This window comes from Trichechus manatus, unplaced genomic scaffold (genome assembly GCF_000243295.1).
Source record: "Trichechus manatus latirostris isolate Lorelei unplaced genomic scaffold, TriManLat1.0 scaffold00045, whole genome shotgun sequence".
Classification (NCBI taxonomy): domain Eukaryota; kingdom Metazoa; phylum Chordata; class Mammalia; order Sirenia; family Trichechidae; genus Trichechus; species Trichechus manatus.
In genome coordinates, this window is record NW_004443981.1 from 16,452,009 (window position 1) to 16,475,929 (window position 23,921).

Here is a 23,921-nt window from a genome sequence, read left to right on the forward strand (position 1 = left end):
TATATTTATACATAAAGGCTTATACCCTTTTCCACCAGATCTAAGCCTCCGTCATTGTAAAAGGCACTGTACTACATAGCAGGAAGAAGGAAGAGGGGTCCCTGGGTGGTGCAGACAGTTAAGCTCTCAGCCGCTAACTGAAAGGTTGGTGGTTCGAGTTCACCCAGAGGCGCCTCTAAAGAAAGGCTGGCGATCTACTTCTAAAAAAATCAGCCACTTAAAACCCTCTGGAGCACACTACTTCTACTCTGACACACACAGGGACACCATGAGTCGGGGCCAGAGTTGACTCGACAGCAGCTGATTTCCCAGTTTAAGAAAGAAAAACACTACCAATTAATTGTAAGAAGCTGTCATCCTGATATCAGGGATGTTAGTTAAAATGTGAAAGACTATATGTCTTAGAGTCAGTAAAATGTGGTATGTTTATAAAAAACCCATTGCCGTCGGGTTGATTCCGACTCTGAAGTTGTGCCCTGATTCTTTTCGGAATTGTCTGCTTACTGTTAAATGATATATCTTTGGTAATGGATTCAAATCTTTAAAATTCCGATTACATTGAAATAGTTGTCCAGAAGAGCCAGTATTCGCATTGAATTTTAGAAGAGTTTTATTTATATGCTAATTGTTTGCTGGCGCATATGCCTTAACTTTCTTTAGTTTTCCTTGACAGTCTGAATATATCAGTCTAGGGAATGGTTTATAGAGTTTTAGTCATCATTTAGACGGACATATTTATCAATGAAATCCTATGTGATAGGCATTTTGTCTAATACTGCATTGAAGGAGCCCTGGTGGCGCAGTGGTTAAGCACTCGGCTGCTAACTGAAAGGTCAGCATTCCGAAGTCACCAGCAGCTCCAAGGGAGAAAAGACCTGGCGAGCTGCTCCCGTAAAGATTACAGCCTTGGAACCCCTATGGGGCAATTCTGCTCTATCCTGTAGGGTCACTATGAGTCGAACTTGACTCAACAGTAGTGGGTAATACTGCATTAAAGCATCAAAAAATAGCCTGCAATATAAAAGATTAGCATTTACCTCATTTTTTGTAAGTTTAACTTTAAAATATATATTATCCAAGTAAGGTAGCATGCAAATTGATAACTTGATAGCTTCAGAGATTTACTTCCATTCCATATAAAAATGTATGCATTTCTAATTGATGTGTTATGGTTTTATGAATTAGCAGTAATAGAAATATTATTTCTGTCTCCAACAAGGGACTGCTGTAGCAAGGCCCACCGACTCATTGAAAAATAGTTCTTTTTGAAAAGTTTTCTCAGTTAATTGCAGTGTAGTCCCTGCTACTTCTTTCCATCTCGGCTTCAGGGTGGTCCCAAAGGGCCTTGTTCTCTGTGACCCAGAGCTCTACTGAAGGGACCAGAGCAGACCCCCGTGGCCCCTGCAGGCTGAATGAAGACTCGGGGGTTCAGCCTGCTTTGGCGGAGGATGAGCTGCTAGGAGGGGGACTGGCCCAGACAGACGCAGTGAGGGACAAGGGTGGAGGGAAGTGGAGAAGGTGTACTCGGCTGTGCACAGGGACGGTGCACTGTTTGAGCACCCAGAAATAACCTTTATTTTTGTGGAATCCCATGCTTTCCTAAAATCTTCCCTGTTGTTGTAATATATGATAGAATTCCTTAAAAGCATTTTTTTAAAAAGGACCAGCTGTTAAGATTGGTTTTCATAGTTGCAGTTTATGTACACTGGTGTGTGCGTGTAGGCGTTCATCTCTTTTCTCCTCGTTTCTCCCCCTTCCCCAGTAAAGTTATTTGAAGTCATTGAAACGGAAAAAACCCTCTACCTAATCATGGAATATGCAAGTGGAGGTAAGAATATTTACATATTTGGGGGATTTTTTCTTTCTTCCCTTCTAGGAGATTGTCCATATGGATAATTGTTAAGTTTCATTTACTATCCAGAGTCACAATACACTAGCCTAGGAGGCAGGTGGTGAAGCTTCTCATCCCTTCCGTGGGTTACTGTTAAGTATTTCACAATTTGCTTCATTCACTGATAATATCCGTATATTCCAAGCTTTAAATATATTAGTGCATCGACCTTTTTGAAATAAAAATGACCGCATTGTGTCGTTGGTGTCCGTATATCCCAAGGCCAGAAATGATGGTTATGATTAGTGCATATGATTAGATTTCCTTAAAATAAAGATTAAGAGCTAGTAATTACTTGCCAAAGGATCCCTGGTGGTGTAGCAGTTAAGCGCTCACCTGCTAACCAAAAGGTTGGTAGTTTGAACCTACCCAGCAAATTCAAACCCACTCCAGCTCCGCTGGAGAAAAGACCTGGCAGTCTCCTTCTGTAAAGATTACAGTCTAGAAAACCTTATGGGGCAGTTCTGCTCTGTCAAATGGGGTCACTATGAGTCAGAATCTACTCAGTGGCACCTAAGAATAACAACAACAGTTATTTGCCCACAAGGTTGTATAAATGTAGACATTTTTCTGAATTGCATGTATATAGCCTCTATCTTTTATAAAAACTCTCGTGTTAGGGGCTGAGGTTGGGCTGGGCTTGTAGAGTTTGGACCGTGTGAATTCGGAGCTGCTGGAGGGCAGACTCTTTCTCTCTCATCCTTGTGTAGTCCCTGCCGCTAGCACAGTGCCCGACACGTAGCAGATACTCAACCAGTAAGAACTGCACTGAATTTATGAACTGATAAACAGCTGGAGACACATCATAGCTACCAGTCTAGCTTTAACAGTTTTGATTACAGCAGTTTTATTTCATCATTAGCACTTTGCTCCAGGTTGCAAAACCTGGAGATAGAAAGTTAAACCACAGCCTCGTTGTAATGAGTTAGCCCATTAAATAAGAGTCTAAACCGGTCGTGGGGAAAAGTGAGTTATAGGGGGCACACCTCTGACATGATTTCTTCATACCCCTAACGCCTTATTAGTTGTATGTTTCATATTTTAAATGTGTGGTTTGGAGATGTAGTTGGAATTTTCAAACTTGAGGGGTAGTAGGGCATGCTGACAGTTAATTGCAGAACCGTAGATCTCTGGATTTCTAGTACTTTCTACTCATCTTGGGTCAGCAGCCCAGAGTAGCGTTCATAACCTCCTCACTTGTGTGGCCTCTGCAGTGCCCAGGTGCTTTCTCTGGCCTGGGCACCCTTGGAGCTTCACAGGGACTCTGCTGGAGCCAGGCTGTGAGTAATAGGATTTTACCCTTGAGGAAGCGGAAGCTGCGAGTCTTCCCCGGTCACACCGCCAGGCCCGGAGCCCCTGCCTTCTGGTACCGTGGAACCATAGCGCCTCTTCCGATGGGTCAGTCAGTCACAGCTTCTCTTCACGGCTACTTTAGGTACCCAGGGTATAGGGGTAAGACAGAAACATCTGAGAAGCACTCAGTTTTAGTAGAAAGAAGATGGGCTTTGGGACAGACAGACATGGGGTCGGTCCATCCAGCTAGTGACACCGATTGGCCATGAGACCTGGCAAGCTCAGTGCGTTGCTCAGCATTGTAACCACAGTGATTTATTGTTCGGGGCTGTTTACTTCAGTCAGCTCAGCCGAGCACTGTCGGTCCTCAGGATATCTGTTTTATTAACAATGCGCTTGTCATTGTGAACAATAACGGTTTCATTAAATTGACTATCCATTCCCCCCAGCCTGGTCTGTTTGATCTGGTAGAATCATAGAATTTTAGAATTGGGAGGATTCTTAGAAATGATTGAGGGCAGGTGTCTAATTTTTACAGATGAAACTAAAGCACACACAGTGTGTTCCATGCTGACGGATCCCTAGCTTTCTGAACCGCCTGATCAGTGTTCTTTCCACTCAACACGGTCGTGCTGCCCTGGCTCCCGAGTGTGGCCTGGGCGCAAAGAGCTAGTTCTTGCTTTTTTGTCATTTTTCCTCTAATAGCCTTTAGAGGTTTTCAGTTCTGCTGCTTAATCTGAGTGTTAATACATTTTTAATAAGGGAAAGAAAAAAGAAGAGAGACCTGTGTTGAATTCCTGATTTATAACTTAGATTGTGAATGTGGCTTTATGGTTCCAGAAACTTTCCATCCAAACTTTATTCTCTTAAGAGGTTTATATTGCACTTGAACTTATAAAAAATAAAAATTTATATTGACAGGCGTGGACTTTATCTGTGTTATTCTACAACAGCTAGTGGGTTTAATCCATTAATTTTTTTTTAAGTCAGAACTTTTTGATATGATATGCACAATCTTTAGTCGTTTTCACTGATTAACCGCTTGTTTGCCACGGTGTACTCTTCTGCAAATAGAAAGGTCATTCACTTAGAAAATACTATCACATTTAACTTCATAATCTTAGTGTATAAACTAACGTATAGTGTAAACTAACAATACGTAATGCCTTTTAAAAGATTATGCAATCTTATGAAAATATGCGTGCCATCCATTATTTAAAATTCAGTTGTTCAGAGTTAGGGTTCAGAGTTTAAAAGAAAGAAATGTTCATGTGTAATTCAGAGTGACTGTTTCTTCAAAAATATCTATTTAAGTTATGCTCTGGAACTAAGCTTTGTTAAGTGTCAGAATATTTTAGTTCCATATTGGCACTAAGCTGATGGAAGTGTGCCTTGTCTTTATGAAGTAGACTTGCTTCTTTCCCCAAAACATTTTGTATCAAAATTCTCTAAATTAATACTCTGGTGGTGCAGTGGTTAAGAGCTCAGCTGCTAACCAAAAGGTCCTCGGTTTGAATCCACCAGCTACTCCTTGGAAACCCTATGGGGCAGTTCTGCTCTGTCCTGCAGGGTCTTGGAAACCCTATGGGGCAGTTCCGCTTGGTCCTGTAGGGTCGTTGTGAGTCGGAGTCGACTCGGCGGCAGCGGGTTTGGTTTTGGTTTTGGTTTTTAAGCTACCACCTAAATGTCTGTCAGCGAATTGTATGGGCTTTCCTTTCCCACCACACTGCCACTCCCACTCTAATCCAGCCCCAGTCATTCCTGCCTTGATGATGCAATGTCTCCTGCTGGTCTCCCTGCCATTCCCTGAGCCCAACACCCCTTCTCCCGGTAGCAGCCAGAGCTACCCTCCTAAGAGGCAGATCATTTCACATTCTCCTCTCCTCTGGGCTCACTCCTCGTGATGTCCGCTCCTACGCTGTGTTCTCTCGTGTCCGCACTCGGCCCCTTGTTCACACTTCTCCAGCCACAGGCCTTCCTTGCTGTTTTCTCTTTCTAGAATCTTATTCTTCCACATAACTGCACTGCTCACTGCCCCCTCCAGTAGTCAGCAAAATGCCTGTGCGCCTGCGCACGCACACACGCACTATTTCTTTCCCTGCTTTTTCTCCATAGCACTTACTATCTGACCAAAAAAAAAACCCAAACCCGTTGCCGTCGAGTCGATTCTGACCATAGCGACCCTATATAGGAGGAGCGCCCGGTGGATTCGAACTGCTGACCTTTTGGTTAGCAGCTATAGCACTTAATCAGTGCGCCACCAGGGTTTCCAAAACCATTGCCATCGAGCTGATTCTGATTCATAAGGACCCTACAGGACAGAGTAGAACTGCCCCCATAGAGTTTCCAAGGAGCGCCTGGTGGATTCAAACTGCTGACCTTTTGGTTAGCAGATGTAGCTCTTAACCGCTACACCACCAGGGTTTCCTGTTATCTGGCAGACTGTATATTCATTTGTTGGTTTATTTCCCCCCTCCCCCAAATAGAGTGTAAACGCCCTGAGGTAAGGGGCATTGTTCTGTGCATTGCTGTATTTCCCCAGAGCTAGAACAGTGCCTGACAGTTTGGTACGCACTCAATAAACATTTGTTGAATGAATGAATGTATTCAGGAAATGGTCCTTTGTCATGATCCTATAGTGAGGGTACCCTCCTTTAACACAAATAACTTAACCGTCTTAACTTTCAGTTTTCATTGCTCAGTTTTTATTGAAGCAGACTGAAAATGCACACTCTTTAAAATGAAAGTTGTATGATATAAACATGAGAATTTAAGGCTTTTCTTTCACTTAAAGATTGATGAACTTAAATGCCTATAATTAAGCTAACGGCTAGCTCAGTTCAGATTTCACATTTTTGTGGCTATCTCCATACTTATATTTAAAAATAAAAATTAAAACATTGCTAAAAGCAAAACACTATCAATTTGTGGGAATATTAATTCTGAGAAGTAGGACTTCTGCTTACTCTTATTTCTCTCAATTGTAGGTGAAGTGTTTGACTATTTGGTTGCACATGGACGAATGAAGGAGAAGGAAGCAAGAGCTAAATTTAGACAGGTATGACTAACACTCCTTTAGTTTATTAATTTAATAAAGTTATTTTAAATGCTGAAGCAAGCGTTTGCCTCTTTCAGTGTTCATGAGGCCTATTGGATAGAGCAGAGGTGGTCCATTCAGTTCAACAAAAATTAATTAAGTACCTTTCCTGCATAAGGCACTGTGCCAGAGGCAGCCATGGGATCTACTCTCAACTTTGTGATCGGGACTTCCGTCTCACTCCTACTTTTTTACTTCGGTTTTTGACAGTGGAGCCTTAAACGAGAGCCTTTCAAAACAACTGTGGTTACATTCATTAAAACCTTTTTTTTTTTTTTTTAATATCAAAATTTTTAACATGGAGTCACAATCCATTACTCATTTTGCCTTACATCAGCCAAGAGCAAGTGTCACTTAATCTGTTAGTGACTTACCCTCTTGCTTTGTCCTCATCCCACTCTCGAAAGAGACACTCATTTAATAAAAGCACGTTTTAAGAATAGAGGTGGCTTAACTCTCCTGTCTTTATAATAATTACTATTTTTTTGATTCCTCATTCCTACCAGACGCAGGGATAAGTGTTTTACCTACAGTACTGTAAATCTTATAGGAGCCTTGTGAGTTAAGGAGTAGTATACCCGTTTTAGGAGCCCTGGTGGTGCAGTGGTTAAGTGTTCAGCTGCTAACCAGAAGGTCGGCAGTTCAAATCCACCAGCCGCTCCTTGGAAGCCGTATGAAGCAGTTCTACTCTGTCTTACAGGGTTGCTATGAGTCAGAATCAACTCCATGGCAATGAGTTTGGTTGATTTGGTATACTCATTTTATAGATAAGGGAACTGAGGCACAGGAAGATCAAATAACTTACCCATAATTTCATGCCTGTCAAGTAGCAGAGCCACCATATATTCAGACTCAGCTCCGCTGACTCCAAAACTCAAGTTCTTAGTCATTATATTGTACTGTTATTTAAAGTAGGAATTGGCAAATTTTTTCTGTAAAGGGCCAGATAGTAAACATTTTAGGCTTTAAGGGCCACATGATCCCTGTCGGCTCTGCTGTCGTTGTGCAAAAGTGGCCGTAGACACTCAAAAACAAATGAGAGTGACCGTGTTCCAATAAAACTTTATTTACAAAAACAGGCGGCAGGCTGGATTTGGCCTGCAGGCCGTTGTCTGCTGACCTCTGACTGAGATGAAAGGAAGGAGCATGTACTTTATTACTTTTAAATTAATCTGCACTTCCACAGTTACAAGGTCTGCATTGAAATGGCAGTGCAGCCTCATTTTTCTCAGATCCTTGAACTGTTTACTCACAGATCAGGTTGTCAGGGTGGGGGAGAAGCAGAGACTTTAAAAGGCAGTGCTGAGCCGAGTTTCAGGTTGTCCTTACCACTGCCTGCTTTGCCTCGCTTAGTCTGGTTGTGTGCTCATTTATATACGTTTCTTCCCTTTTGCTCTTGCTTAAATTTAAAAGCTTAACAAGTACTCATGGTACTTCCAGTTAAAACCTCCTAAGTATCAAAGTTGAAACTAACTTTGGCTAGTCACTCAGCGTCTCTGATCCTCAGTTTTTCTGTCCGTTAAAAGAGGAGGTTATACTTGGTGAATTCTGACATTCTGAGATTGTTTGATTCTGTGGTCTGTGAAAGGAAACTCAAACTTCTCTTTATTACAGGATGAGTCTGTTTCACCCTTTCCGTAACTGCACTCTTAATTTTATAAATTGCCCACCTAGAACCAAGGTTTTTTGCCTCATACAGCCTAAATCCCTTCCCACTTGGATCACTCTGTCAGATTTGTAAACTTTTATATGAATATGGTTTATTGACTATGAGGAAGAAGGCTGGTGTCAGCCAGCAGCAGCAGACCTGTGCCCGCACCTCCCCAAGGAGGGTGTCGCCGGTAAGCCCATAGCACCTTTCCTCTCCTGTCTGCACCCCGCCCCTCTGTGGAGCCCGACTGTCGGAGGGGCTGGGACTCTTAGAAAAGCCTGAGGAAGTGACCCCGATTCTGATTTTCATTCTCTGAAGAAATTCCTTCACCTTTATTTGAGGAGCCTTTTGGTTGAACCAGGAGAGATGGTTTATGTGTGCACCTTTACAATTATGACTTGACTTCCAGTGTAGCATTGTTTCCCTTTAATGTAGCGTTTTTTCCTTGTGGGGGTATTTCCCTGAGACGTTTCATTTAAACCTGAAAGGACCAAGCATGATATTGGTGTTTCCACTTGTGACCTCTAATTGTCATGACTTCCAGGAGCTTCCAAGTCATCATTACTTTAACTAAAAAAAAACGTTTTCCTGCTTCTGTCAGAGAGGAAGGCTGCGCCCACGGAGCACCGTGCACCATGGTTTTCTAACAGTAGGCCCCTCTTTCTGTGTTCGTCAGCAGATGGTCCTCTTCACCTTTCCTGTCGTAGTGACTGCTCAGGCACTTTTTGATTTTTTACTTGAGCTCTTATTGTTTTCAAAGAAAAAGAACAGATTCCTGGCTCCCTCGTCTTTACTCACCGTGTTCTTGATGGTTTGATAGTGGTGTTGCCGCCATTCACTCGTGTGTCGGAAAGGGAAACAGGCGACGTTCAGATTTTAACCTGAAAACATTAATGTTCTCAGCCTTCTTTAGAAACAGCTGCTTCTGACTTAAAAGCAGGATGCAGAAAAGCAATAGCTTAAAGTTGATTATTTTCAGATTATTGTGGCATCAGGTTAGCTTTAAACTGTTTGTAGCTAAAGGAAGAGAAAGTCTTTGATTTCTTTGAGAAAGGGTGGGGAATTGTTGAATCTGATTGAAAAGAATTTGAAAATAACCTACAAGAAAAACTTCCATATGAGAAAAAAACTAATAGTAAATGGGAAAAGGGAAAAAGTTGGATCCAACAGTAGTAAGATAAAATACACCAAGCTAACAAACGTAATACTTTGTTTGGGGAAAGCAAAGCTGTTTCACTTCCCCAGTTTTCATGCTTATAGAATATAACAGCAGTGGTGATAATCCAAAGTAACAGATGCTTTAAAAACCATAACTTGGCATTGGAATTTCTGTACCTTTAGTTAATTATGAGTTGGTCTGATAGTCTGAATATTCATTTTATATGAAGTAAATGAGGCTGTTCAGTGAAACCCTGATTTGGGCATCATCCCATCCTAACTCCATTCCGGCTTCTCCTTGCTGCTTAAACTGAACCAGAATATCAACGTATAGAACTGATTTCTCTGAGATTTCATGATCACCATAGGTGAGGGCAGGTGGCTTTCGATTAAGAAGAGCAGACGATGATTTGGAGAAACTGTTTTCATTATAACCCTAGTTTTGGAGGTTAAGAGTTCAGCTGCTAACCAAAAGGTTGGCAGTTCGAATCCACCAGGCACTCCTTGGAAACCCTATGGGGCAGTTCTGCTCTGTCTGTAGGGTCACTATGAGTCAGAATCCGTTCGACGGCAGTGGGTTTGGGTTTTTTTGTTTGTTTGTTTGGTAATCATATATGTTTAAACACGCATGCACCAGAATAACAAGAGATGTTGCCTCTAGCTGGTGGGAATTCAGAGATATACTTGCATGTACTTCTCTGTAACTTCCTAAAATTTCTATAATGAGCATGTAAACTTTTATAGTTATAAAAAGGAAACTTTTTCAAGCTACTAGTAAGTTTGAAATTTCAGTAAAACAATTATTTAGTTAACATTGCTAGTCACAGAAATAATTAGGAGTTGACTAATTTGAAATCACACTGTTATTCGTCAAGAATGTAATAACCAAAATATATAAATCTTCAACAACTTAAGAACAAAAAGACAAATAATCCAGTAATAAAATGGGCAAAGACTTGAATAGACATTTCACCAAAAAGAACATTCAGACGGCCACCAAACTCATGAAAAGATGCTCAGCGTCATTAGCCATCAGAGAGATGCAAGTCAAAACCACAATGAGATACCATTTCACTGCCAGTGGGATGGCTGAGGTTAAAAAAAAAAAAAAAAAAACAGAAAATGAGAAATGTTGACAAGGATGTGGGGAGATTGGAACCCTTATCCATTGCTGGTGGCAATGCAAAATGGTACAGCTGTTGTGGAAAACAGTTTGGCAGTTCCTCAAAGAGCTAAAGATAGAACTACCGTATGACCCAGCAGTTCCACTCCTAGTTATGTACCCAGAAGACTTGAAAGCAGAGACTCAAAAAGAGACTTTACACCAGTGTTCATTGCAGCACTATTCACAGTAGCCAAAAGGTGGAAACAACATAAATGCCCATCAGCAGATGAATGGATAAACAAAAGGTGGTCCATACATACAATGGAATACACTCAGCCAGTAGGAGAAATGAAGTCTTGATACACACTACAGTATGGATGGAGCTTGAAGACATTATGCTGAGCAAAATAAACCAATTACTAAAGGCCAAATATTGTATGACCTCACTTATATAAAAAGATAAGAAAAGGCAAATGTATAGAGAACAAAGTTTATTAGTGGTTACGAGGTGCAGGAGGGAACAGGAGAAGGAGGGTTAATGGTGATGCAAAAATCGTATTGATTTAAGGATAAAGTTGCACAGGTGATTATTGTAATTGCTGTCAGTAAATTGTACGCCTGTAAAAAGTTGAACTGGCAAAAGTTGTGTGACAGATATATTTATAACAACAACAACAAAGAGAGTAGCTGCTGAGGCTGCTTATGTACAGTCAAACATCCCATGAGATTTGCTTCTTTGGTTTGGAGGTTTAGGGTCATGGAACATCCCAGTTAATTGGCCTAATAACATGTTAGTGCCTCTGTTCTAACCCCTAGTTTGATCCATAGTGCCTGCAGTCTTAAAATCTCGCAAGCTGCCATCCAAGGCACAACGATTGGTCTCTATTCACCTAAAGCAACAGAGGAAGAATGAGAGTCAGGAATAGGAGGAGGATGTGGAATGTGTGGCTAATTGCCTCCAGGAACAACTGCCTCCTTTGCCATGAGACCCAAAGAACTGGATAGTGCCCAGCCACCATTACTGAACATTTTGACCAAAGAGTCTTTAGAAGAATCCTGGATCAAAAGGGGGAAAATGCAGAACAGAATTGGAGATTTTCCTGGACTCTAGACTTTCTGGAGCCATGGAGGGTGGATGAACCCCTGAAATTTTACCCTGAGATAAATCTTTAAACCTTTAACCAAAAATATCCCCTGAAATCTTCTTGAAAACAAAAAATAGTTAAGCTTAATTAGTAAAAAAGATCTGCCCTAAGCATTATGTTCTTTTAAGAACTATCTATATGGGAGCAAATTGACAACAGCAACTCAAAAGATCAGATAGGAACCTTAGGGGGCAGTGAGTTTAATGGGGGAATAACACCTCAGAAAAGGAGGGTGAGAATGGTTGCACAACTCAAAGAATGTAATTAGTGTTACTAAATGGTACATGTAGAAACTGTTGAATTCGTGTATGTTTTGCTGTGTGTATTCTCGACAACAACAAAATAAATAAAATTTAGGAAAACAGTATAAATAAAAGCACAGTTTGCTGGGCGTTGAGGGATCCTCGTTAATATGGCATTACAGCATTCATTCGTCATTTTAAGGAAGAGGAGACTGATCCTGACTGGTTCAGTAACTTTTGCTCTCCTTGAACCCACAAGAGTGTCTTAGGCAACAAACTGACTGGCAGGAGTAGTTAGCAGAGGAAAACCAGCCTGGGGGAGCACCAGCCGTAGGTAGTCCATCGCTGCCGGGTGGTTGGAGTTGGTCCTCCAGGCATGGAAAGGCTGCATAGCAGCCTTTGGTGCTGGGCCTGGGGCAGCCGGGGTCCTCTAGGCTCTGTGATCGGGCCCTGCTCCACACTCCGGAATAGCTGGAATGTCACTCCAAACTAGAGAGAACAGGAAGAACATCCACCCCTGAATTCATCCAAATTGAAAAGTTCAAAGCTTAAGAAAATTGTGTTTAGAGCTCCACGTACATACATTCAAGTGTTTGCTGAGTGTGTTGCATGCGTGAACGTTGATGCAGTATGTTCATCTAAGTGTGAGTCACACCAGCGCTGACTGTCACCCTCGCCCGTTCCTGTCCAGATTGTGTCTGCGGTGCAGTACTGCCACCAGAAGCACATCGTTCACAGAGACCTCAAGGTGAGGAGACGCGTGGGCACAGATTATGTTATTAAGCAGAAAAGCCTCAGTCCTGTAATAATGTAATCCTTAAAGAAAAATGAGGTTTGTTAATTAGAAACATTTCACATCTCAGTTAAACTGTAGTTGGTAGTTGATCTGTGGAGGAAAATCCTCACACAACCAAACAGTCGGGGGCCTCCAAACCACGTGGTCTCCCCTGGACAGCGTCATGGATGCTGTCTGGCCTCCTAGCCAGCATCCTTGCCTGTTAATGGCAGTGGCTGCGTGAGGCCTTCTTCACAGCCCTCCACCCCTGCGGTCCCTTGACATGCACTGAGGCGCCAGGCGGAAACTCCCTCCATTTCCAGCAGCCCTCAGAGTTCACTGCCTCTCACCATCCTTTGCTTCTTGCCTCTCGTTACAGGAAAGGGCACCTCTGCCGCCCTTCCTCCTGGGGTCTGGGTCCTGCTTCCTCCTACCTTCTCAGGTACGCAGCTCTTTGCTGCCTCCTCCTCGTGTTCCTTCCTGCTCCTCTTTTCCTGCTGACTTCTCACAGCAGCATTGACACATACTTAAGTCTGTACCATCTTTTACAGAAAAACCTCACTGCCCCAGTCCCCCTTCCAGACACACCCTTCCCCTTTCTTCACCTTCACAACCACATCTCTCTAAACATTATCTGGACTCTGGTACTTGATACTCACTCCTCACCTAACTGTCTTCAGCGTGCTGCATCCTGTCCACACGCACCATGGGGGCATCCTCATCCACTCTGGTAGTTTCAGTGGCCACCTATATGCTGTGACCCCCACATCCGCCCCTCAGCCAGAGCTCTCTGCTAGGACCCAGGATACAGCTAACCGAGGGCCCCTTCGCTTCGGCATTCCTTAGGCACCTCAGATTTGGCGGGTTCACAGCCTAAACCCTTTCCCCTCAATTGGAATGTTTCTCATCCCAGTGACTGATGTCCCCTCAGTGCCTCCCTCTCCTTTACTTGACCATCCCATCACCAGGTCCTTCTGCTCCTGCTTCCTGAGTTTTCTTGAGCTCGCTCACTTTTTTCTGTCCCTGTTTTCACTATCCTAGTCAGGACCACCGTTGCCCTCTTACGATTACTCTAGTAGTTTCTAGTTTGCTCCTCCCTGTGTCCGTAGTGCCTCCTACTCCTCCCACATCTGATTTCCACATTGCAGCCAGGATGGTCTTCAAAACCACTCTTCAGTGGTTTCCTTGCCCTAAGTATGAAGATACAAACTTTGCAGCATGGCTCACCTGGTGGCCCTTTGTGAGTCAGCCTTGACCTCTTCCAGCCTTCTCTCTGCATCTCTTTTCCTGCTAGTTGCCTCTTATTGAGTAAGCAGGCTCTCACCTCTGGATTTTCAGACTGTTCTTGAAATACCTTTCACCCAACACACCCACTGCTATCAGCTAAACCTTCTGGTCCTTCAGGCAAGGGCTTAGATTTTACATCCTCTCAGACACCTTCCGGAACCTTCCGGTGCTGGGCACACAACTCCCCACACCTGCCCTGCCCCAGCACTTACACTAGTGTGGCTGCTTATTTTTCTGTCTCTCCCTTCTGAACTCTGAGCTCTTTGAAGGCAGGGCCCTGTCTGTCTGGTTTACGATTTTATATCCAGACACTACTATAACGCCTGGGGTATAGCAGCCACCTAGTAAATACTTACTGAAATAAATGAAAATGACTGATTGATGTATTGTGATGATTGTGATTCCCCCTCCTCAGTAATAACCATTTTACAGCTATTTAGCTGTTTTTATGAAATGTGGCTGTCCATATTAAATCAAGTACCGATTTTTTTAAAAAGCCTTTCATTATTCTTAGTTGAAAAAGCCATCAAATTTTTCTTGATTGTGGGGCATTTGCTGTTCAAATTAGTGTTAGAATCGATTTTATCTCCTGAGTTTTTTCCCTCTAGGAAGATTGATTTCTCATTTTATTCACTAGACTGTATTAACTTTATATCATTACAAATAGCTTTTATGAAATGCCTAATTCTATCACAGTTCCGATTATATTTTGGTTAAATTTCATTTTGTCTTGATGTTTTCCCTCTAGGCTGAAAATCTATTGTTAGATGCTGATATGAACATTAAAATAGCAGACTTTGGTTTTAGCAATGAATTTACTGTTGGCAGTAAACTGGACACGTTTTGTGGCAGTCCTCCATACGCGGCCCCAGAGCTCTTCCAGGGCAAGAAATACGACGGGCCCGAGGTGGACGTGTGGAGCCTGGGCGTCATTCTCTACACGCTAGTCAGTGGGTCACTTCCTTTTGATGGACAAAACCTAAAGGTACAGGAAGCCGTTGCATCCGTGGTCTTCCAAAATCTAAAGGGATTTTATAAAATAATATAGGTTAATGTTTATAATGTTACATCAATCAGCATGTGGGTTTCGGTGGTAGAGTTTTTTTGTTTTTTGTTTTGTTAACCTAAAAGTTGATTCACCTGTTTCTTTCCTCTCTATCCCCTCCCCCGCCCCGCCAAAGGAACTGAGAGAGAGAGTATTAAGAGGGAAATACAGAATCCCTTTCTACATGTCCACAGACTGTGAAAACCTTCTCAAGCGTTTCCTGGTGCTAAATCCAATTAAACGAGGCACTCTAGAGGTAATCACACAAGTAGAAATAATTATCGACTTTGGACGGTCTTTAAAATGTTTTTAGAGCTTCCTTAGTTTGTGTGACGTATTGAATATTTTCCTGGGGCTTTTTAATGATGAAACTTAAAGTAGGAATTGAGACATTAAAGTTGTTTACAAAGCTTCCCTTTGAGCTATAATCAGTGAAATGTTGAAAGTAAATTTTCCTGAACATTGCAGTTATCTGTATATATTATTTTATACTGCTAATGAACCGTTTACCTTTGCAGCAAATCATGAAGGACAGGTGGATCAATGCAGGGCACGAGGAAGATGAACTGAAACCATTCGTCGAACCAGAGCTAGACATCTCAGACCAGAAGAGAATAGGTAATTTCTCTGTGCCCTTCTTCCCTGCCCCCCATGCCTCTGTGTGTGTGTGCGTGTGTGCGTGCGTGTGTGTGTGTGTGTGTGTTCGTACAAGTACCATGTTTCTGTTTTGACTTATATGGATATGCCTAGAGTGGGAACAATGGAAAGGGAAGCACAAGTTAATGACTCAGCTTATCTGTTCTGTCATATTTAGGAACTTACCTGAAGTTTCCTATAAACATCCAGTAACTAAGAAACAAGTTAACTGCTGGTTTATGTTAGAAAATGTGTAGTCTTTTAGGTCAGACAAGGGAAATTATTTTACCCTGAAACAAATGATTGCTTACCCAAACAAAACACACAAACTGTATTATACCCTTCTTTTAGATATTATGGTGGGAATGGGATATTCACAAGAAGAAATTCAAGAATCTCTTAGTAAAATGAAATATGATGAAATCACAGCTACGTATTTGTTGTTGGGGAGAAAATCTTCAGAGGTAAGAGTAATCAGAGAGGAAATGCTAAAATATTCTTTATGTAAACTGTCAGTTTATATAAACTGTTTTATTAGTTCTTGTTTTTTTAGTATATGTAACATGTTTGTTATATCATTTTAAAATTTATCTGTAAATAACCAGTCTAATTCCTGTAACCATTATGAACTACAGTTTTAACTTCAAGGTAATAAGCCTTAATGATGGATATTGTCACAGACTTGGTTTTTATAAGTCAACCTCTATCATTAAAGTATCAGATGAAATAGAGCATTTTAAGTTATTTGAGAAAGTCTAGAAAGAAGGTCATAGTGTACTTCCTTTTTTGCGTATTCGCAGTCCCCTGGTGAAGGCCCGCCATTTTGTGTAGTGGGAGTCTTCTCTCTAAATGAACTGTGTTATGAGAGGTTCCAAGTTTAGTGTCCTAATGAGCCACTTGGGTCCGTGTTGTGGTTCGCTCTGTTTTTCTCATTTTCTCTTAGCTGGATGCTAGTGACTCCAGTTCTAGCAGCAATCTCTCACTTGCTAAGGTTAGGCCGAGCAGTGATCTCAGCAACAGCACTGGCCAGTCCCCTCACCACAAGGTGCAGAGAAGTGTCTCCTCAAGCCAGAAGCAGAGGCGGTACAGTGACCATGGTAAGTCTGCGACTGCCCTGCCCAGACGCCTAACAGTTGGGACACAGCCTCTCGCTTAGGGCCTCCTGGGGCTGGGGGCTGGCTGGATTTCCCTTCTTGGCATTTATTTCATAGCCTTCCTGCAGGTACTGGCGTGGATACCCCACAGCTCCGACCTCCTTGGTGTAATCTTGGGTTTTCACTAGGAAGGCTTAGTTGGATGGAAGCCTCGCTGTTTGCCCCTGCAGGACCCCTGCTTCAGTCTGTAGCTCTCTCTTCGCTCTCTTCCCCGTTACTGCATCAGATTGACTTCATAGAGCAGCACTGTCCAGCAGAACTTTTCTGCGATGACAAAAATGTTCTATATCTGTGCTGAGCAACAGAGTAGCTGCTAGAGCACTTCAACTTAGGAAATGATTTTTAATTTCAGTTAATTTACATTTATGTACCCATCATTTGTCTGTCATCTTGTCATAGTGTGGTGGTTTATGTGTTGCTGTGATGCTGGAAGCTTTGCCACCAGTATTTCAGATACCAGGAGGGTCACTGTCTTAGTCATCTAGTGCTGCTATAACAGAAATCCCACAAGTGGATGGCTTTACAAAGAGAAGTTTATTCTCTCACAGTCCAGTAGGTTACAAGTCCAAATTCAGGGCATCAGCTCCAGGAGAATGCTTTCTCTGTCAGCTCTGGAGGAAAGTGCATGTCATCAGTCTTCCTTTGGTCTGGGAGCTTCTCTGCACAGGAACCTCAGGTCCAAAGGACGTGCTCTGCTCCCGGCAGTGCTTTCTTGGTGGTATGAGGTGCCCATGTGTCTCTGTTTGCTTCTCTCTTTCGTATCTCATAGAGATTACATTAAGACACTAATCTTGTCAACCTCCTCAGTATAACCTCATCACAGTGACAATTTACAACACATAAGGAGATCACATATAATCTCATCATAGTGATAGAATTTACAACACATAAGGAAATCACATCAGATTACACAATCATACAACACTGGGAATCATGACCCAGCCAAGTTGCTACACACATTTCTTGAGGGACACAATTCAATCCATGATATTCCACCCTTTGGCTCCCAAAAAATCACATCCTTGCAACATGCAAAACATATTCATCTCATATCGCAGCAGAAGTCTTAACTACAAGTCCAAAATCTAAAAATTCCTCTTCATCTGTGAAATCTAGAATACGAGTTACCTGCTTCCAAAGGTACAATGGCAGAACAGGCACAAGCTAGACATTTCCATTACAAATAGGAGAAATTGCAGGGAAAGAAGGAATAACAGGCACCAAGTAAGTTAGCAGAACACATTACATTAGCCCTCAAGGCTTGAAAATAATCCTCTGTTCTCTGAGACATTTACACAATAGCCCTGCCCTCCAGACTCTAGGTATTGGCCGCAGTCTCCAGATTCTGAGTGGAGGCCCCTCAGCCCTGGGCTTCAGCTTTGCCTTCCAGGCCCACTGGGATGGCAGCCCTGCTCCCTTGGCTTTAGGCGCACCATTATCCTAGTCCGTTGGAGTGACAACTCCACCCTTAGAAACACCAGAGGCCATGGCTACACCCTTTGAAATTGCAGAGGTCATGGCCATACTTTTTGAGACTGAGGTAGCTCGGCTTCTTGTGTTCCTTGTCTCTTCAGCTTCTGCTTCCTGTGGCCTCTTGGCCCTCGGGCCTCATGCCCACATCTGCCCTGTTGGGGCAAGTGTTCCAAACCTCTGTAGTTCCAGCAATGGTAAGTGCCTGGAGGCACCCCACTCCGCCAGGAAGCCTCTTGTGCACAGGCACTCAGCTCTCACTCTGTGGGTCAGCTCCAGTGCTGTCTAGCGCTGAACTCCTGGTTCTGCCGCTGCTGGTTCTCTGTTGCTGCCCCTTCACTGCTGCTGCAGATTCTCTGCCACTGCTGGTCCTCTGCTGCTGCCGCACCTCTATTCATTCACAGTTACAAAACTACTTCCACATTTTAGGTATCTGTTAGAGCAGCACCCCACTCCCACTAAATTCTTAGGCTGGGTTCTCTAGAGAAGCAAAAGCAGCAAAGTGTATAAATATATATACATAGAGAGAGAGAGATTATATCAAGGAAACAGCTCATGCGATTGTAGTGGCTAGAACGTCCCAAGTCCGTGGATCAGGGTAGAGGCCTCTCCCAAGTCACACAGCTGCAGAAGCCGGCAAGCCCAAGATCAGCAGGTCGGAGAGCAGGGCTCCCACTCACAGGCTGTGCAGATCGACGAATCCCAGGTTCGGCAGATAAGTTGACAGCTCAAGTCTCAAGAACGGGAGATGAGACAACAGGAAGCAGCCGCAGGATCCAGAGAGAGCAGAAAGCCAGAACGTCTGCTTATATACAGATGTGGGCCACGCCCCCAAGGAGACTCCCTTTCATCTGATTGGCTACTCACAGTATATTCAATCATGAGAGTGATTACATTAAAACACTGAGAATCATGGCCCAGCCAAGTTGACACACAATCTTAACCATTGCAGTCACCCATGGTGGACAAATTTCAGCGGAGCTTGCAGATTAAGACAGACTGGGAAGAAGGAACTGGCAATCTACTTCTGAAAAAATTGCCCTGTGAAAACCTTATGGAACATTGAGCAGAAAACCTTAAGCAGAACATTGTCTGACATAGTACCGGAAAATGAGCACTCAGATTGGAAGGCACTCAAAATATGACTAGGGAAGAGCTGCCTCCTCAAAGTAGAGTTGACCTTAATGACGTGGATGGAGTCAAGCTTTCGGGACTTCATTTGCTGATGTGGCATAACTCACAATGAGAAGAAACAGCTACAAACATCCATTAATAATCGAAACGTGGAATGTATGAAATATGAATCTAGGAAAATTAGAAGTCATCAAAAATCAAATGGAACACATAAACATCGATATCCTAGGCATTAGTAAACTGAAGTGGACTCGTGGTATTGGCCATTTTGAATCGGACAGTCATGTGGTCTACTCTGCCAGGAATGACGAAGAGGAATGGCATCGTATTCATCATCAAAAAGAACATTTCAAGATCTATCCTGAAATACAGCACTGTCGGTGATAGGATAATATCCTTATGCCTGCAAGGAAGACCAGTTAATACAACTATTATTCAAATTTACACAGCAACCACTAATGCCAGAGATGAAGAAACTGAAGATTTTTATCAACTTCTGCAGTCTGAAATAGATCATGCAGTCAAGATACATTGATATTTACTGGTTACTGGAATGTGAAAGTTGGAAACAAAGAAGAAGGATCAGTAGTTGGAGAATATGGCCCTGGTGATGGAAATGAACCTAGATTTTATAAGACCAACAACTTACTCATTGGAAATACCTTTTTTCAATCACATAAACAGTGGCTATACATGGACCTTGCCAGATGCTATACACAGGAGTCAAATTGACTATGTCTGTGAAAAGAGATGATGGAGAACCTCAAGATCATCAGAATGAGGCCAGGGGCCGACTGTGGAACAGACCATCAATCGTTCATATGAAAATTCAAGTTGAAGCTGAAGGAAATCAAAACAAGTCCATGAGAGCCAAAGTACAACCTTGAGTATATCCCACCTGAATTTAGAGACCATCTCAAGAATAGATTCGACACATTGAACACTAATGACCAAAGACCAGACAAGTGGTGGGATGACATCAGAGACATTATACATGAAGAAAGCAAAAGATCATTAAAAAGAAAAGGGAAAAAAAAGACCAAAATGGAAGTCAGAAGAGACTCTGAAACTTGTTCTTGAATGTAGATAGCTAAAGCGAATGGAAGAAATGATGAAGTAAGAAAGCTGAACAGAAGATTCCATAGGGCAGCTTGAGAGGACAAAGTAAAGTATTAAATGAAATGTGCAAAGACCTAGAGTTAGAAAACCAAAAGGGAAGGACACCCTTGGTATTTCTCAAGCTGAAAGAACTGAAGAAAAAATTCAAGCCTCGCATTGCAATAGTGAAGGATTCTCTGGACAAAATACTGCACAATGCAGGAAGCATCAAAAGAAGATGGAAGGAATACACAGAATCACCGTACCAAAAAGAATTGATGGACGTTCAGCCATTTCAGGTGATAGCATATGATCAATAACCAGTGGTGATGAAGGAACAAGTCCAAGCTACACTGAAGGTGTTGGTGAAAAACAAGGCTCCAGGAATGGACGGAATATCAGTTGAGATGCTTCAGCAAACGGATGCGATGCTGGAAGCTCTCACTCGTCTGTGCCAAGATATTTTGAAGACAGCTACCTAGCCATCCGATAGGGAGATATCCATATTTGTGCCCATACCAGAGAAAGAAGATCCAACAGAATGCTGAAACTACTGAACAGTATCATTAATATCACCTGCAACTAAAATTATATTGAAGATAATTCAAAAATGGTTGCAGAGGTACGTTGACAGGGAACTGCCAGAAATTCAAGCTGGATTCAGAAGAGGATGTGGAACGAGGGATACCATTCCTAGTGTCAGATGCATTTTGACTGAAAGCAGAGACTACAGAAAGATGTTTACTTGTGTTTTATTGACTATGCAAAAGCATTTGACTGTGTGGATCATAACAAATTATGGATAACATTGTGAAAAATGGGAATTCCAGAACACTTAATTGTACTCATACGGAACCTGTACATAGACCAGGAGGCAGTCATTCAAACAGAACAAGGGTAATTCTGCATGGTTTAAAATCAGGAAAGGTGTGTATCAGGGTGGTATCCTTTCACCATATTTATTAAATCCGTGTGCTGAGCAAGTAATCCAGGAAGCTGAACTACATGAAGAAGAATGCAACATCAGGGTTAGAGGAAGACTCATTAACAACCTGCAGTGTGCAAATGACACAGCCTTGTTTGCTGAAAGTGAAGAGGACTTGAAGCACTTACTGATGAAGATCAAAGACCACAGCCTTCCATATGGATTACACCTGGACATAAAGACAGCAAAAATCTCACAACTGGACCAGTGAACATCATGATAAACGGAGAAAAGATTTAAATTGTCAAGGATTTCGTTTTACTTGGATCCACAGTCAACGCTCATGGAAGCAGCAGTCAAGAAATCAAATGACATATTGCATTGGGCAAATCTGCTGCAAAAGACCTCTTTAAAATGTTAAAAAGCAAAGATGTCACCTTGAGGACTAAGGCATGCCTGACCTAAGCCATGGTGTTTTCAGTCACCTCATATGCATGGAAAGCTGAACAATGAATAAGGAAGACCAAAGAAGAATGATGCGTTTTAATTATGGTGTTGGTGAAGTGTATTGACTATACTGTGGACTGCCAGAAGAACGAACAAATCTGTTTTGGAAGTAGTACAGCAGTCAGAATGTTCCTTAGAAGTGTGAATGGCAAGACTTTGTCTCATGTACTTTGGGCGTGTTATCAGGAGAGACCAGTCCCTGGAGAAAAACATCATGCTTGGTAAACTAGAGAGTCAGTGAAAAAGGAAGGCCCCCAACAAGATGGAATGACACAGTGGCTGCAACAGTGGCCTCAAACGTAGCAATGATTGTGAGGATGACACAAGACCGGTCAATGTTTTGTTCTGTTGTACATGGGTTTGCTATGAGTCGGAACCAACTTGACAGCACCTGACTACAACAACAACGATGTACCCACATGGGGCTAGTGGCTACCATATTGGCCCGTGCTGTTCCAGAGACTTGCCTTAATTAATTTAAATTTCTGGCTGGTGTCATTCTCCACCACCCTCTTGCTGTTTGTGTGCTAAGCTACCCGCACTCTTAAACTTTTCACCATAGAAGTGAATCCTTTGTAAGGCTTAGTACCCCAAAGGGTATGTTGACTCAACCCCGTAGCTATTCCTGAGACCCTAACCATGTGAGTGTTTATTCACCGTTAACCATGAATATTAACTTTCAGGGTATTTAATTCCAGTATTCTAGGGTTCATAAACCAAATCTTTGTTGGCCTGGTCTTGACTTTTAAAAATGCATTCTCACATGAGACCCCCTCCACCCCTTGTTTATTCCCTTTACCTTCTCTGTACTGTTTCCATCTCTGTTCTTTTACCTTGAGATGTGGTGGTTAGAGCTGCACAGAGCATTCCAGGCGTGGACAGCTATGATTGTGTAAGTGGAGTGAAGATGTAAATATAAAAGCCTAAAGCCACAGAAGTAATAAAAGAAAACGTGTGATAATTTCCTGTATAGCTTGGAGTAGGAATGGTCTTTCTGTCTATGACCCCAAACACTAAAGCCATGAAGGGAAAGACTGACTACACATAGTAATCCCGTTTCTCTGTGGTGCACCTATACCATGGAGTCCTGCTCAGTAATGAAAAAGGAGCAAATTGTTGAGACACGCAGCAATTTGGATGGCTCTCAAGGGAATTGTGGTGACTGAAAAAAAGCCAGTCTCAAACAGTTACGTACTGTATGATTATCCCCATGACAGTCTGGAAATGACAGCATTGTAGAGATGAGGATGGGTGACTGAGGCCAAAGGCTAGGGAAGTGGACATTGGGCTGAGGGAACAGCGGCTGTGACTGGAGAACGGTACTGCTCTGTCCCAACTGTGCTGGTAACACGAGTCCACACGTGTGATACGGTTGCATAGAGTTAAATACACACACATGCACACACACACGACACGGATGAGTGCAAGTAAGACCAGTGAGACCTAGGTCAGTGTGTTGTGTCGGTATCTCAGGTCTTAGAAGGAAAGATTTTATGTTTCCTAAATACAAATTATAGAGGTTTCAAAACAATTCAGTAGTAACCTGAAAGTTCAGAATGTCATTTGACTTCCTGTGATTTTGAGAAGAAAGGTAAACATTGCGGGTAATATCACTCTGTACTTGTTAATTCTTTGTCATATATTATGCTCAGGTTGCCAGTTCAAAAGCTTAACTGCTCTCTCCCCATAAATAAAATTGAGTCCTTGTTTATTTCTAACTTCGTTCCAAATAGAGTTACCATTTAGATTTTTTCCCAGAAGTAGCCTCCCCATCCCCACCTTTTTATAACAGACCTAAAATATAAAAAACTCTTCCACCTTAGAATAAATGATGAGCATTTGGTGCTATTTTTTTAATGTTACCGCTGGACTCGTAAACCCGTGGCTGTCGAGTCGTTTCCAACTCATAGCAACCCTACAGGACAGAGTAGAACTGCCCCACAGGGTTTCCAAGGAGCGGCTGGTGGATTCAAACTGCTGACCTTTTGGTTAGCAGCCGAGCTCTTCACCACCTCGCCACCAGGGCTCCTCCCACTGGGCAACATATATAATAAATAAACTACTTACCAGTTTTCAAGTGTTCGATCCGCGGAGCTCCTGTGCTGCTGGAGGAGCCTTCAGCTGATTTATTGCAGCCCTTGGCAAATCGTGGACCCTGGAGGCGACAAGAACCTCCTCCCACTTCCTCGCACTGCTTGCACGCAGGCACGTGCCTTCCTCTGCTTCTGCCCCTTCCCCAGTCTGCTCAGATTCCTGTTTATCTAGAAGATGAGAATTTCTGGATAGAATTCCCCTCCTTCCCCACCCC

General features: G+C 42.6%; 1 protein-coding gene across 14 annotated transcripts in view; it reads left to right on the plus strand.

The window, feature by feature from the left end:
- Positions 1-23,921, plus strand: part of MARK3 (microtubule affinity regulating kinase 3) — a 104,498-nt gene that overhangs the window by 60,560 nt on the left and 20,017 nt on the right. For 10 of the 14 annotated variants that reach the window (XM_023731805.1, XM_023731806.1, XM_004376738.3 and 7 more), the window contains 8 exons: positions 1,763-1,828; positions 6,172-6,242; positions 12,274-12,330; positions 14,393-14,629; positions 14,826-14,945; positions 15,208-15,307; positions 15,677-15,789; positions 16,269-16,422. In XM_023731805.1, the coding sequence (XP_023587573.1) occupies positions 1,763-1,828; positions 6,172-6,242; positions 12,274-12,330; positions 14,393-14,629; positions 14,826-14,945; positions 15,208-15,307; positions 15,677-15,789; positions 16,269-16,422 (918 nt within the window). The remainder of the gene's footprint in view (positions 1-1,762; positions 1,829-6,171; positions 6,243-12,273; positions 12,331-14,392; positions 14,630-14,825; positions 14,946-15,207; positions 15,308-15,676; positions 15,790-16,268; positions 16,423-23,921) is intronic. The other 4 variants (XM_023731807.1, XM_004376740.2, XM_023731815.1 and 1 more) reach the window with 3 other exon arrangements.